Genomic DNA, 12,186 nt, shown 5'->3' on the forward strand with positions numbered 1-12,186 from the left:
GGGCTGAGGGCCTTGGCCAAATGCTTCTGGAGTATTGTCAGCCTTTGTGCCGTGACTGCTTCCCTGGGAGCTGTTCCAGGGCTCCACCATCCTCTGGGGGAAGAACCTTCTCCTAATGTCCAACCTAACCCTCCCATGGCATCTTCCTACCATTCCTGCAGGTCTAGAGAGAAAAGCTCAGCGCCTGCTCCTCCTCCTCCTCCCCGTGTGAGGAAGCTGCAGAGCACAATGAGGTCTCCCCTCAGTCTCCTCTTCTCCAGGCTGAGCAGACCCAGTGACCTCAGCCGCTCCTCACACTCTTCCCCTCCAAACCCTTCCCCATCTCCGTGCCCTCCTCTGGATGCTCTCCAGCACCTTTAGATCCTTTTTACCCTTTAGCACCAAGAATTACACCCAGTAAGCAGTGGATGAGAGTGGTGTGGGTTTGTAGGAAGGGGCTGTGTTGGTGCCAGGGGCCCAGGCTGTCTCTGTTCTTGTTTCCTTGCTCTGTAGCACAGCTCCACTCCCTCTGAGCCCCTGGGTGTGGTGGCCGGTCCCTGCCTTGCCGCCTGCTGACAACACACGTTGGTGCCGCGGGGGCTCGCGTGCGCAGTGGCAGAGCGGCCGGTAACCGGAGACAGCCAGGATGTCCGTGGTTGACCATGTATTTTCTCTGCCCACCACAACCTCGCTGCTGGAATGCCTACACGAGGTGGGGTATCCAACCCACCCTCACGCTGAGCGTTCGCTCTCCCAAAGCTCCAGACTGAGTGCCTCTGTGCTGCTTTTTGGGTTAAACCTGTGCTTCTCTGTAGAAATAGTGAAATGCAGATGTGTTCTGAGCTGCTTGTTTCAGCCACAGTCCCAGCCAGCGCTGGCTGCTGCCACCGGGTCAAAGCATGGCAACGAGTTAGAATCGTGGGATGGTTTGGGTTGGAAGGGACCTCAAAGCCCATCCAGTCCCACCCCCTGCCATGGGCAGGGACACCTCCCATTGGATCCCATCCAACCTGGCCTGGAACCCCTCCAGGAATGGGGCAGCCACCACTGCTCTGGGCAACCTGGGCCAGGGCCTCCCCACCGTCACAGGAGAACATCTCTTCCTAAGGTCTCATCTCAATCTCCCTGGTTAAGGTCTGCCAGCGATAAGCGTGCTGTCAGGCAGTCCAAATCTGGACTGAGCTTGCTGGTTTTGTGGACTTGCCTGGGTGGGATGGGCTGTCCCAGCTTGCTCGTGTGGCCACAACGTGCCATGCCAGATGCTTGGTTCAAACTCTTAGAAATTCTTGGCACATTGTTCCTTATCTAGGCAGGTCTCTTGGTGTCTTTCTAACAGCTCTCTGGGTTACTTTTGCACGTGATCCATTTGGTCTCCTTTTCGACCTGGGAGTAGAAGTCATCTGTTAAGCAGACCAGACCTTCCCTCTGTTTCCCATGAGTTACCTTGGCACTTGTCTTATTCCTTGGAAGACAGACCATGGGCAGGGAGGGAGCAGCTTCAAGGCAGAAGTGTTGGTCTTTGTTTATTCCAGCCTGTGTGAGGCTGCAGGTGCACAGGTTCCTGGTGGGAACTTCAGCCGCGAGTGCTCAGGTGTATTGTAATACGCCCCTGCACTCGGCGCTGGTGAGGCTGTACCTCAAATCCAGGCTCAGTTTTGGGCCCCTCAGGCCAAGAAAGACCTTGAGGGGCTGGAGCGCATCTGGAGAAGGGAACGGAGCTGAGGAAGAGTCTGGAGAACAGGGGTTGTGGGAGCGGCTGAGGGCCCTGGGGCTGTTTAGCCTGGAGAAGAGGAGACTGAGGGGAGACCTCATCGCTCTCTGCAGCTCCTGGAAAGGAGGTTGGAGTGAGGTGGGTGCTGGGCTCTGCTCCCAAGGATCAAGGCATGGGATGAGAGGGAATGGCCTCAAGTTGTGCCAGGGGAGGTTTAGATTGGGTATTGGGAAGCTTTTCTTTACCAAAAGAGTGTTGAAGCCCTGGCAGAGGCTGCCCAGGACAGTGGGGGAGTCTCCATCCCTGGAGGGGTTCAAAATCTGTGTTGCCGTGGCACTTTATGACATGGTTTAGCCGGCACGGTGGGGTTGGGCTGAGGGTTGGATAGGATGAGCCGAGAGGTCTTTTCCAACCTCAGTGATTCTATGAATATGTCAATATTGATCTTTGGATTTGAGTCTGTGTAATGAAAAGCAGTACCGAAATGTTGGCCGATTACTCCCGGTATGTATCATCAAACAACTGCCTAACGTGGGGCGGAGGACAAGCATGGCCCTAGCTGTGGCTGGGCTGGAAGCATCACCTGCAGGAGATATCGTACAACCGCTGGAGCTGAGCTCCTTGTCTGGAGCCTGGTTGCTGTGGCCACTGGATATCTCCCACTCTCACTTCTCCCCTTGGAGGAATTTCTTTTTCCAAGCCTTTTCAGCCCTAGTCTCTGCCAGGAGATGAAGGAAGCCTTCTGCCAGGCTCAGGGGTTACAAGGAGGGTGTCAGTTGGCCAGCACAGCCCTCCCTTCCTTAGAGATCAGCGCATAAAGCAAGCACGATGAGTATTTTGCTTTGCTGAATTCATCTGCTCCATGCTGGAGACGTGGAGCATCAATAAAGTAAAGAGAAAAGGCCTGGAGCTGCCTTTTTCTCCTCCAGGCTGCTTAACAGGGCCACTCGCAGCTGGGGAATCCTTCGCCTCGCTGGAAAGCTTCCATTGTGTGGCTGCCAAGCCGTTGTGTTCATTTGAGTTTGGAGTTGTCACCATTGGCTGAGCTGAGGCTCCAAATCACTGAACCGCTGTCACCGCGTCAAAGCAACGGAGCTGTCTTTGTGCCCGGCGTGGTGGGGAGGCTGTTAGCAGTGAGGGCAGCAGGGCAGCGTGGCCGCCTGTGTGCTCAGAGGAGGCTCAGTCAGAGAGGGCTGTTGGAGGTGGGCGTTGGTTGGTTTCGGAAGGCAAAACACGCGCAGAACTTTTGAATACAGAACTGCACCTGGGTCAGGGCAATCCCAACTACAGGCTGGGTGGAGAATGGATGGGGAGCAGCCCTAAGGAAAAGGAGCTGTGGTGATGGGAGATGAGCTCAACATGAGCCGGCAACGTGTGCTCGTAGCCCAGAAACCAACCGTGTCCTGCGCTGCATCCACAGCGGTGGGACCAGCACGGAGAGGGAGGGGATTCTGCCCCTCTGCTCCGCTCTGGTGAGACTCCACCTGGAGTCCTGCGTCCAGTTCTGGAGTCCTCAGCACAGGAAGAACATGGAGCTGTTGGAGTGAGTCCAGAGGAGGCCACGCAGATGATCTGAGAGCTGGAGAGCCTCCTGTACGAGGACAGATAGAGAGTTGGGATTGTTCAGCCTGGAGAAGAGAAGGCTGCGGGGAGATGGTAGAGCAGCTTCCAGAACTGAGGGGTGCTCCACAAAAGCTGGGGAGGAGCTCTGGATCAGGGAGTGCAGGGAGAGTACAAGGTAGAATGGTTTTCAGCTGCAAGAGGGGAGATGGAGATAAGATCTCACTTGGGAAGAAATATTTTGCTGTGAGGGTGGGGAGGCCCTGGCCCAGGTTGCCCAGAGCAGTGGTGGCTGCCCCATCCCTGGAGGGGTTCCAGGCCAGGTTGGATGGGGCTTGGAGCCCCTGATCCAGTGGGAGGTGTCCCTGCCCATGGCAGGGGGTGGAACTGGATGGGCTTTGAGGTCCCTTCCAACCCAAACCATTCCGTGATTCTTGCTCTGTTGCTGAGGTGCCAGATGACCTCCCTCTTCCTCTCCAATGATCTCCCCTTTCTTTGTCCCTTACCTGGAGAAATCTCTTGCAGGCTCATGCCTGGAGCTCGTGCTGGCTTCGGTCTGGGCTGTGCCCCATCACAGGGGTGAGCAGAGCCCCTCTGGCAGCTCTCACCACCCATTCTGCTGCTGCGTGCTTTTTCTCAGCTTATGGCAGATTGACTCCAAGGAGTTTAAACCTCTCGCTTTCCACCAGGATTTAAATCAGCTATTTAAACCTCACCCTCTTTGATTCTTTAATGCTCTGCATTTCTAGCTGCTCTCTCTACCAGTAGAATTTGTAACCATCTGCAAACACACACATTAAACAAAACCTTTATTTTGAGTATTTCTTGCTGACTGGGAGCAGGAACCTTGCTGTGACTGTGGTTTACACCTGCCTGGTTTTAGTTTAACGTTGCAGTTTGGCAGTGTTAACTTTTGCTTTTGTGCTAATAGAAGTGTGGTGTGAACTACTCTGCTCTTGCAGATTAGTCTTCAGCTAAAACCAACAAATTTGGGACTTCAGAACTGCTCAGGTTTGCTCATCTACAACAATTTGAGCCAGAATGCTTGGTTTTTTTCCAAACTGACCTAAAAAGGTGGAATTTTTACCCAGTCGTCAAAATGAAGAAATGCAGAAAACAGGCAGGTACAACCTGAGATGTGGGATGTGTCGTTGGTGGTTCCCGATATGGGCAGCACGGGTGAGAAGAGGACAATGGTCTCTGGGCGGTGGGGTTACTGGAATTACACCAAGGGCTTCCACTGAGCATCCTTCACAATCTTAGAATCATGGAGTGGTTTGGGTTGGAAGGGACCTCAAAGCCCATCCAGTTCCACCCCCTGCCATGGGCAGGGACACCTCCCACTGGATCAGGTTGCTCAAAGCCCCATCCAACCTGGCCTTGAAGCCCTCCAGGGATGGGGCAGCCACCACTGCTCTGGGCAACCTGCGTCAGGGCCTCACCACTTTCATCATGAAGAATTTCTTCCTAATATCTAATGTACATCTTCCCCTATCACTTCTTACGCTTGGGAAAAGTCCGTCCCCAGCTTTCCTGGAGCCCCTTTGCGTGCTGGAAGCTGCTCTGAGGTCTCCCTGCAGCCTTCTCTTCTCCAGGCTGAACAACTCCAGCTCTCTCAGCCTGTCCTCGTAGCAGAGCTCCAGCCTTCGGATCAGCATTGTTGCCTCCTCTGCACTCGCTCCAACACTTCCATATTCTTCTGTGTTTGATGTACCCTATCTCGAACAGTGTTCGCAGTTCTGAACTTCAGAAAGGATGGAGGAGCTGGAGAGGGAAGAGGAATCGTGGTTGCCTTGGTCAAGGCTGGAGCGGCTGCCATGCAGGAGGAGGATGGGCAGGATGGGACCTCCTGGATGAGTGAATGCTCCAGAGGAACCACACTTGCACTTTGCCACATCTTTCGGTGCCAGAACTGGGAAGGCATTTGGTAAAACAGCAGAAAATAGGTACAGAAGAGTTAAAAGAAGGCATTCCTGTGTGGAGCAGGTAGTGGGCTCCTGGAGCTGGCAGCCCTGGAGATGGTCGCGCGTTCTGACACTTGTGGGCAGTCACAGGCCTGGGCAGGGATGTTCCACCAGCGTCCCTGGCTCTGTTGCTGGGTGTACTGGACTGTGAAGTTTCATGAAACGTTTCCCCTTGTTTTCGCCCTGCCCATGGCTTAATTTAAATACATAGTTGGCATATTTGCAAAACAAAATACTTGTCCAGCTGCTCTGTCTCTCTTGCACAAGCACTGGTGTGGGAGAGGTGCCTTGCTGGGGTGTTGGCACAGGGCTGGAACCCAACCCTGCTCTGGAGAAGCTGCAGCGGTGCTGTGTGCAGCCCTGCCCACGTGTCCCGTGTGTCAGTGTGGATGGAGATTTATGGAATTGTACTTGAGAGTGTGTCATGCTGGGGCATGTCCCGTATAAGACCAGGCTCGGAGAGTTGGGGTTGTTCAGCCTGGAGAAGAGAAGGCTCCATGGAGACCTTAGAGCAGCTTCCAGTCCTGAAAGGGGCTCCAGGAAAGCTGGAGAGGGGCTCTGGATCAGAGGGTGTAGGGATAGGATGAGGGGAACGGTTTTCAGCTGAAAGAGGAGAGATTGAGATAAGATCTTGGGAAGAAATGTTTTGCTGTGAGGGTGGAGAGGCCCTGGCCCAGGTTGCCCAGAGCAGTGGTGGCTGCCCCATCCTTGGAGGGGTTCAAGGCCAGGTTGGATGGGGCTTGGAGCCCCTGATCCAGTGGGAGGTGTCCCTGCTCGTGGCAGGGGGTGGAACTGGATGGGCTTTGAGGTCCCTTCCAATCCAAACCATGCTATGATTCTATGATAATCACTGGCAGGCTTATCGAGTCTAATTAGATGTCACTTGCGTTTCTGTTATCTCTATACACAGATAACAAATTAGGTGCAGCTTTTGAACTCAAAGAATCTGCCAGATGCATTAACTGGAACAGACACGTTCCTTAGAGTCGTTATTACTCTAAAATACTGTTGTTTAACACACAAGAAGCCTGACTCATCCAAGTCAATGTGTGCTGTGTGAGTTCAGCAGTTTTTTGCTATCTGTCTGCCAAAAAAAGTGCTCCAGAAAACTAGAAAAGTTGCTTGTGTTGTCTTCTTGTTGATGACGGAGGAGCTGGCGGGCAGGCAAGCCTGTGCCACGCCAGGGCTTGGGGTTTCCTTTTGTGGGAACCCTGTAGAGGCACAGCTGAGTGTTTGTGGTCTCAAGCCTCCAGGAAGGTGGTGCGTCTGAAGCAGAGACATCTCCTGCCCCCCGTGTCATGCCTGAAACCACTTGGATGTGCAGGTGATCCTGTCACAGGTGGGATTTTCTGGTATAAACACATACCTGGGTTTAAGAAAAACAGAACCAAGGAAGCAAACCAAACCCCTTCCTGATGCTTCATGAGTTTCTGAGCACCACGCTGGGCTGCATTATCCTCTTCACCCTGAGGTGCAAAGTCTTCTTTTAGATGGGAGGTCTTAGGATAAGAGGAAATGGCCTCAATTTGTGCCAAGGGAGGTTTGGATTGGGTATTGGGAAAAATTTCTTCACTGAGAGAGTGGTGAAGCCCTGGTAGAGACTGCCCAGGACGGTGGGGGAGTCTCCATCCCTGGAGGGGTTCAAAAAACATGTAAATGTGGCACTTTAGGACATGGTTTAGCAAACACGTTGGTGTTGGGCTGATGGTTGGTCTGGATGAGCTTAGAGGTCTTTTTCAACCTGAGTGATTCTATGAGGTTTCCGGCTGTGGAGGGAGAGGGTTGGTGATTCACTGGCTCTTTCCCCAAGAGCAAACCAAAACTGAGAGATCAGCTGAGCGAGTTGAAAGGCAACTGGTTGTGTTTAGGAGAGCTGAACAAATCCACCGCCGTGGACTGCCTGAAGGCTTTCTCCTGTGCGTCAGCTCCGGAGGAGGAGAGGCTGATGTGTTTGGCACGGCGAGGGCAGGGGTGCCTGCAGCTGATTGTGCAAGTCCCTCTTTCACCTCTTACACCCTGCTTCCTCCTGGACTGGCTTCGGCGCTGAAGGATGGGGCTCTAAAACACACAAGGGTACCTCAGCATGTCCAAAATGATGATTGACAGGCTGAGAAAGTTGGGCTTGTTCAGCCAGGAGAAGAGAAAGCTCCGAGGAGATCTTACAGTGACCTTCCAGTACCTGAAGGGGCTCCAGGAAAGCTGGGGAGGGGCTGTTCATAAAGGCATGTGGAGATAGGATGAGGTATAACTGGAGAGGGGCAGAGTTAGACTAGACATTAGCAAGATTTTCTTCACCATGAAAGTAGTGAGACACTGGCCCAGGTTGCCCAAAGCACTGGTGGCTGCCTCATCCCTAGAGGTGTTGAAGACCAGGCTGGATGGGGCTTGGAGCCTCTCATCCAGTGTGAGGTGTCCCTGCCCATGGCAGGGGATGGAACTGGATGATCTTTAAGGTCCCTTCCAACACTAACTCTTCTATGATTCTATGATCTGATTGTCTGAGCTTGAGATGTATCAATAGTATAAAGTGTTTTCCGAAGGGTAGGCTTGTGGCAGCCTGGAAGGGAGGAACCAGATGCACCTATACAAAGGCTTTATGTGGACCACGAGGAATGACTTCGGTTTTGCCCTCAAATGTAGCCTGTTCTGCTTCAAGAGCCCAAACCAGCCTCGCTAGTGTGCCTTGCTCCACATGTGTGCCTGTTCCAGCACCCGCGTACTAATCCTTGCTAGCTGACGTGATTCCTTCCCCCTCGGGCATTGTCTAATTGTGAAAATGCTTCAATTATACTGCCTCAATTTGTAACGTGGAGTAGTTCATTATCACCGAATCCTCTTAATTGGGCCCTCCTACTGGGCAGCCCATTACTGAGTGTTCCCAGTTAGGAGAGGACCCCTTTAAAAACAGGAAAAGAAACAAATCTCTGGCAAAGACGGACCACATTGCAAGAAACACTGTCCTAACTGATGTTTCAAGACTAAGCAATAGTTTCAGCATCAGCCAAGTGCCAGTTAACCTGTCTGTTCTGGCTACTTATTTCTCTTCATGCAGAATACACACTGTCTTTCAAGGAAGAAATGTTCTCCTGTGAGGGTGGGGAAGCCCTGGCCCAGGTTGCCCAGAGCAGTGGTGGCTGCCCCATCCCTGGAGGGGTTCAAGGCCAGGTTGGATGGGGCTTGGAGCCCCTGATCCAGTGGGAGGTGTCCCTGCCCATGGCAGGGGGTGGGACTGGATGTGCTTTAAGGTCCCTTCCAACTCAAAACATTCTGTGATTCTATGAGAACAGCTGCACTTTGGTGTCAGTTTAAGAAATTCATTGTCATTACTTCAAGTCTTGTTCTTGTAAGGAGGAAAAACTTGTTACAAGGTGTTCCTCTGATGGAACATGCTGTTTCACCAACAGACAGTAATGCTGCTTTTGTGGTTGCAGGTAAAGGACCTAACAAAGTACCTTGATCCAAGCGGGCTTGGAGTCATCAGCTTTGAAGATTTCCATCGGGGGATCAGAGCTATCAAAAATGGAGGTGAGTTTCTCACTGTGCTGGAGACGGCAGGTTTAACACCTCAGGGATTGGTTGAGCTGAGAAGTCTTTTGGTGAAAACAAGCTGGGTTGGTTTTCTGACTGTCATGACTGTGTTGGGTGGAGGTGATGGGGAGAGGTTGGGTGCGTTGAGTAATAGAGCTGAATAAGGTGGTCCAGTAGTTGTGGTGGTTGTGTGTTTTCCTGTTTATCAGGAGCATTCCTTCCTAAACGTACACTGGAAACAGAAAAGCTGTCAAGGGAAAATCCTTTCTGTTTTGGTCTCAATCCTGATTTTGGGGGGGAATTGCTGCTCTGACTCTTGGCTGATGGGTATGTTTGTCTGCAGCCGGTGACACCTGAGTGCTGGGAGCTAAATGCATTTGCCTTGACTCCAGCTACTCGGAGGATCAACTTGCTCAGGTGATTTCTAGCAAGAAGCACATGAAATAAGAGCTTTGAACTCGCTGACTAGTAGATAATCTTTAAATAGGGCTGTGATAGCCCCTATGTTGCTCTTAATGGGCTTTGAGTACATCCAGAGCAAGAGCTTGATGACGTGAAGTATCTTGCTGGCTGGCTGGCATTTGAACTGCTTTGCTGAAGAAAAGGTGGCGTTTGTTCAATTTGGGACTCATCTCTAGCGTGAGTGTTCGAGGGTCATCTTGGGACAAGCATGTTATTAAGGACAAGGTGTGAAACGTGGTGGAGGCCTCATGCTGAGCAGCCGTAATTGCCAATTAGTGACCTTCCAGTACCTAAAGGGGCTACAAGAAAGCTGGGGAGGGGCTGTTCACAAAGGCTTGTGGGGATAGGACGAGGGGCAATGGGTATAAACTGGAGAGGGGCAGAGTTAGAATAGACATAAGGAGGAATTTCTTCATGGTAAGAGTGGGGAGGCCCTGGCCCAGGTTGCCCAGAGCAGTGGTGGCTGCCCCATCCCTGGAGGGGTTCAAGGCCAGGTTGGATGGGGCTTGGAGCCCCTGATCCAGTGGGAGGTGTCCCTGCCCATGGCAGGTGGGTTGGAAGTGCATGGGCTTTAAGGTCCCTTCCCACCTAAACTATTCTATGATTTTAATATGAGTTATCGTATCTCCAATCAATGAACTCTATTCATGACAACGCTTGTCTTAATCTTCAGTGTTGCTTTCATGCAGCAATGGACACGCATTTTGTTGTCAGCACCACACACTGAGTGTGCTTCTGGGCAATGATACGAGCAAGGATGTGAAAATACCAATCACTCCTATACAATCCATGATGTTTCGTGCGTAGAGAACATTCAAAGTAGCAGCAAGCTCTTTTTTGCATCGGTTGTCCATCCCTCCTTGTGCATCCTCTCCCACCCCAGCTGATTTGTGCTCAGGACTGTGGTGTTTCCTGGCAGCTTGGAAGTTTTGGTGGCTGTTGTAGCCTGATGGTATAGCTGATTCCTGGTTCTCATCATGCAGGAGGAAATGCAGCATCCTATTAATTTGTAATAAAATGCGGTCAGAGTTGAGCGTGCTTGTGAAAGCTCTGGCTTGTATTTCTTATCAATAATTCATTGCTCTGGTATTGTGTTATATTAATTGAAAGAAAAAGGGAGATCCAGACAAATTCCCTATTTATTAAACTTGAAAGAGATTGATAGGTGTTTATTGCAGTGGTTAAGAAGGGCAGAGCTCTCTAAGACTGTGTAGCACTAAACAGATGTAAAAGAATCATGGAATGGTTTGGATTGGGAGGGACTTCAAAGCCCTCTTCAGTTCCACCCCCCCTGTCATGGGCAGGGACACCTCCCACTGGATCAGGGGCTCCAAGCCCCATCCAACCTGGCCTTGAACACCTCCAGGGATGGGGCAGCCACCACTGCTCTGGGCAACCTGGGCCAGGGCCTCCCCGCCCTCACAGCAAAACAGTTCTCCCCAAGATCTCATCTCAATCTCCCCTCTGTCAGCTGAAAACCATTCCCCCTTGTCCTATCCCTGCCCTCCCTGATCCAGAGCCCCTCCCCAGCTTTCCTGGAGCCCCTTTCAGGACTGGAAGCTGTTGTCAGAAACCCGTATCAGGTACAGACAGGGTTGCTTTGTGTCTTTACCAGCTGAGCAGTTGCTCACGTTGAAGTGATTCTGAGGATCTGCTGCTGCTTTTGATCAGTCAGTACTGATCATTCTTTGTAGAGCAAGAAGAGGTTACGCTGCTGCTGAGTGTTCATTTTAACAAGGTTTCGTTAATGAGCTCAGTCTGGTTTTAGCCAGAGTTGGGTCTGTTGCATTGCCTGATGCTCTGTAGCTCTTTGGTCAGTCATAGAATCATTGAGGTTGGAAAAGACCTCTCAGCTCATCCAGTCCCACTGTCAGCCCAATCCCACCGTGCCTGCTAAACCGTGTCACAAAGTCCTATGGCCATGTGGTTTTTTAACCCCTGGGCAGCCTCTGCCAGGGCTTCAGCACTCTGTCAGTGAAGAAATGTTTCCTAATATCCAATCAAAACCCACACTGGAGCAACTGGAGGCTGTTTCCTCTCGTCTTATCCCTTATTACTTGATGGCAGAGCCCAGCATCCACCTCAGAATCACAGAATCACAGAATCACACAAGGTTGGAAGGGACCCATTGGATCATCGAGTCCAACCGTTCCTAACACTCCCTAAACCATGTCCCTAAGTACTTCATCCACCCGTTCCTTAAACACCTCCAGGGAAGGCGACTCGACCACCTCCCTGGGCAGCTGTTCCAGTACCCAAGGACTCTTACTGTGAAGAATTTTTTTCTGATATCCAACCTGAACCTCCCCTGACGGAGCTTCAGGCCATTCCCTCTAGTCCTGTCCCCTGTCACTTGGGAGAAGAGCCCAGCTCCCTCCTCTCCACAACCTCCTTTCAGGCAGTTGTAGAGAGTAATAAGGTCTCCCCTCAGCCTCCTCTTCTCAAGGCTAAACAACCCCAGCTCTCTCAGCCGCTCCTCATAAGACTTGTTCTCCAGCCCCCTCACCAGCTTTGTTGCTCTTCTCTGGACACGCTCCAGAGCCTCAACATCCTTCTTGTGGTGAGGGGCTTTCCAGGAGCTGCAGAGAGCGATGAGGTCTCCCCTCAGCCTCCTCTTCTCCAGGCTGAACACCCCCAGGGCCCTCAGCCGCTCCCACAACCCCTGTTCTCCAGACCCTTCCCCAGCTCCGTTCCCTTCTCTGGACACGCTCCAGCCCCTCAAGGTTTTTCTTGGAGTGTGGGGCCCAAAACTTACCCAGGATTCGAAGTTTGGCCTCAGCAGCACCAAATAAGTCACTGAAGTGTGACCTGCTGCTGTAAGCTCGTACCTCGCAGTGCCTGCCCTAATGTAGGGAAGGAGTTATTTCTGAAGATGCTCCTCTCTTCTCTCCCTGTCCTCTCTCTCTTGGACACTCTCCATAGCAGGATAGCTGTGATTTTACGTGTGTTCTTACAGTCGGGTTTGTCAAACCGAAGGTGCAG

At 51.9% G+C, this 12,186-nt stretch overlaps 1 protein-coding gene across 2 annotated transcripts in view; it reads left to right on the forward strand.

Moving 5' to 3' along the window:
• RAB11FIP3 (RAB11 family interacting protein 3) overlaps positions 1-12,186 on the forward strand; it is a 96,565-nt gene that overhangs the window by 21,191 nt on the left and 63,188 nt on the right. For both annotated transcript variants that reach the window (XM_054080509.1, XM_054080510.1), the window contains exon 2: positions 8,646-8,739. In XM_054080509.1, coding sequence (XP_053936484.1) covers positions 8,646-8,739 — 94 coding nt within the window. The remainder of the gene's footprint in view (positions 1-8,645; positions 8,740-12,186) is intronic.

This window comes from Cuculus canorus, chromosome 15 (genome assembly GCF_017976375.1).
Source record: "Cuculus canorus isolate bCucCan1 chromosome 15, bCucCan1.pri, whole genome shotgun sequence".
In the NCBI taxonomy this organism is placed as follows: domain Eukaryota; kingdom Metazoa; phylum Chordata; class Aves; order Cuculiformes; family Cuculidae; genus Cuculus; species Cuculus canorus.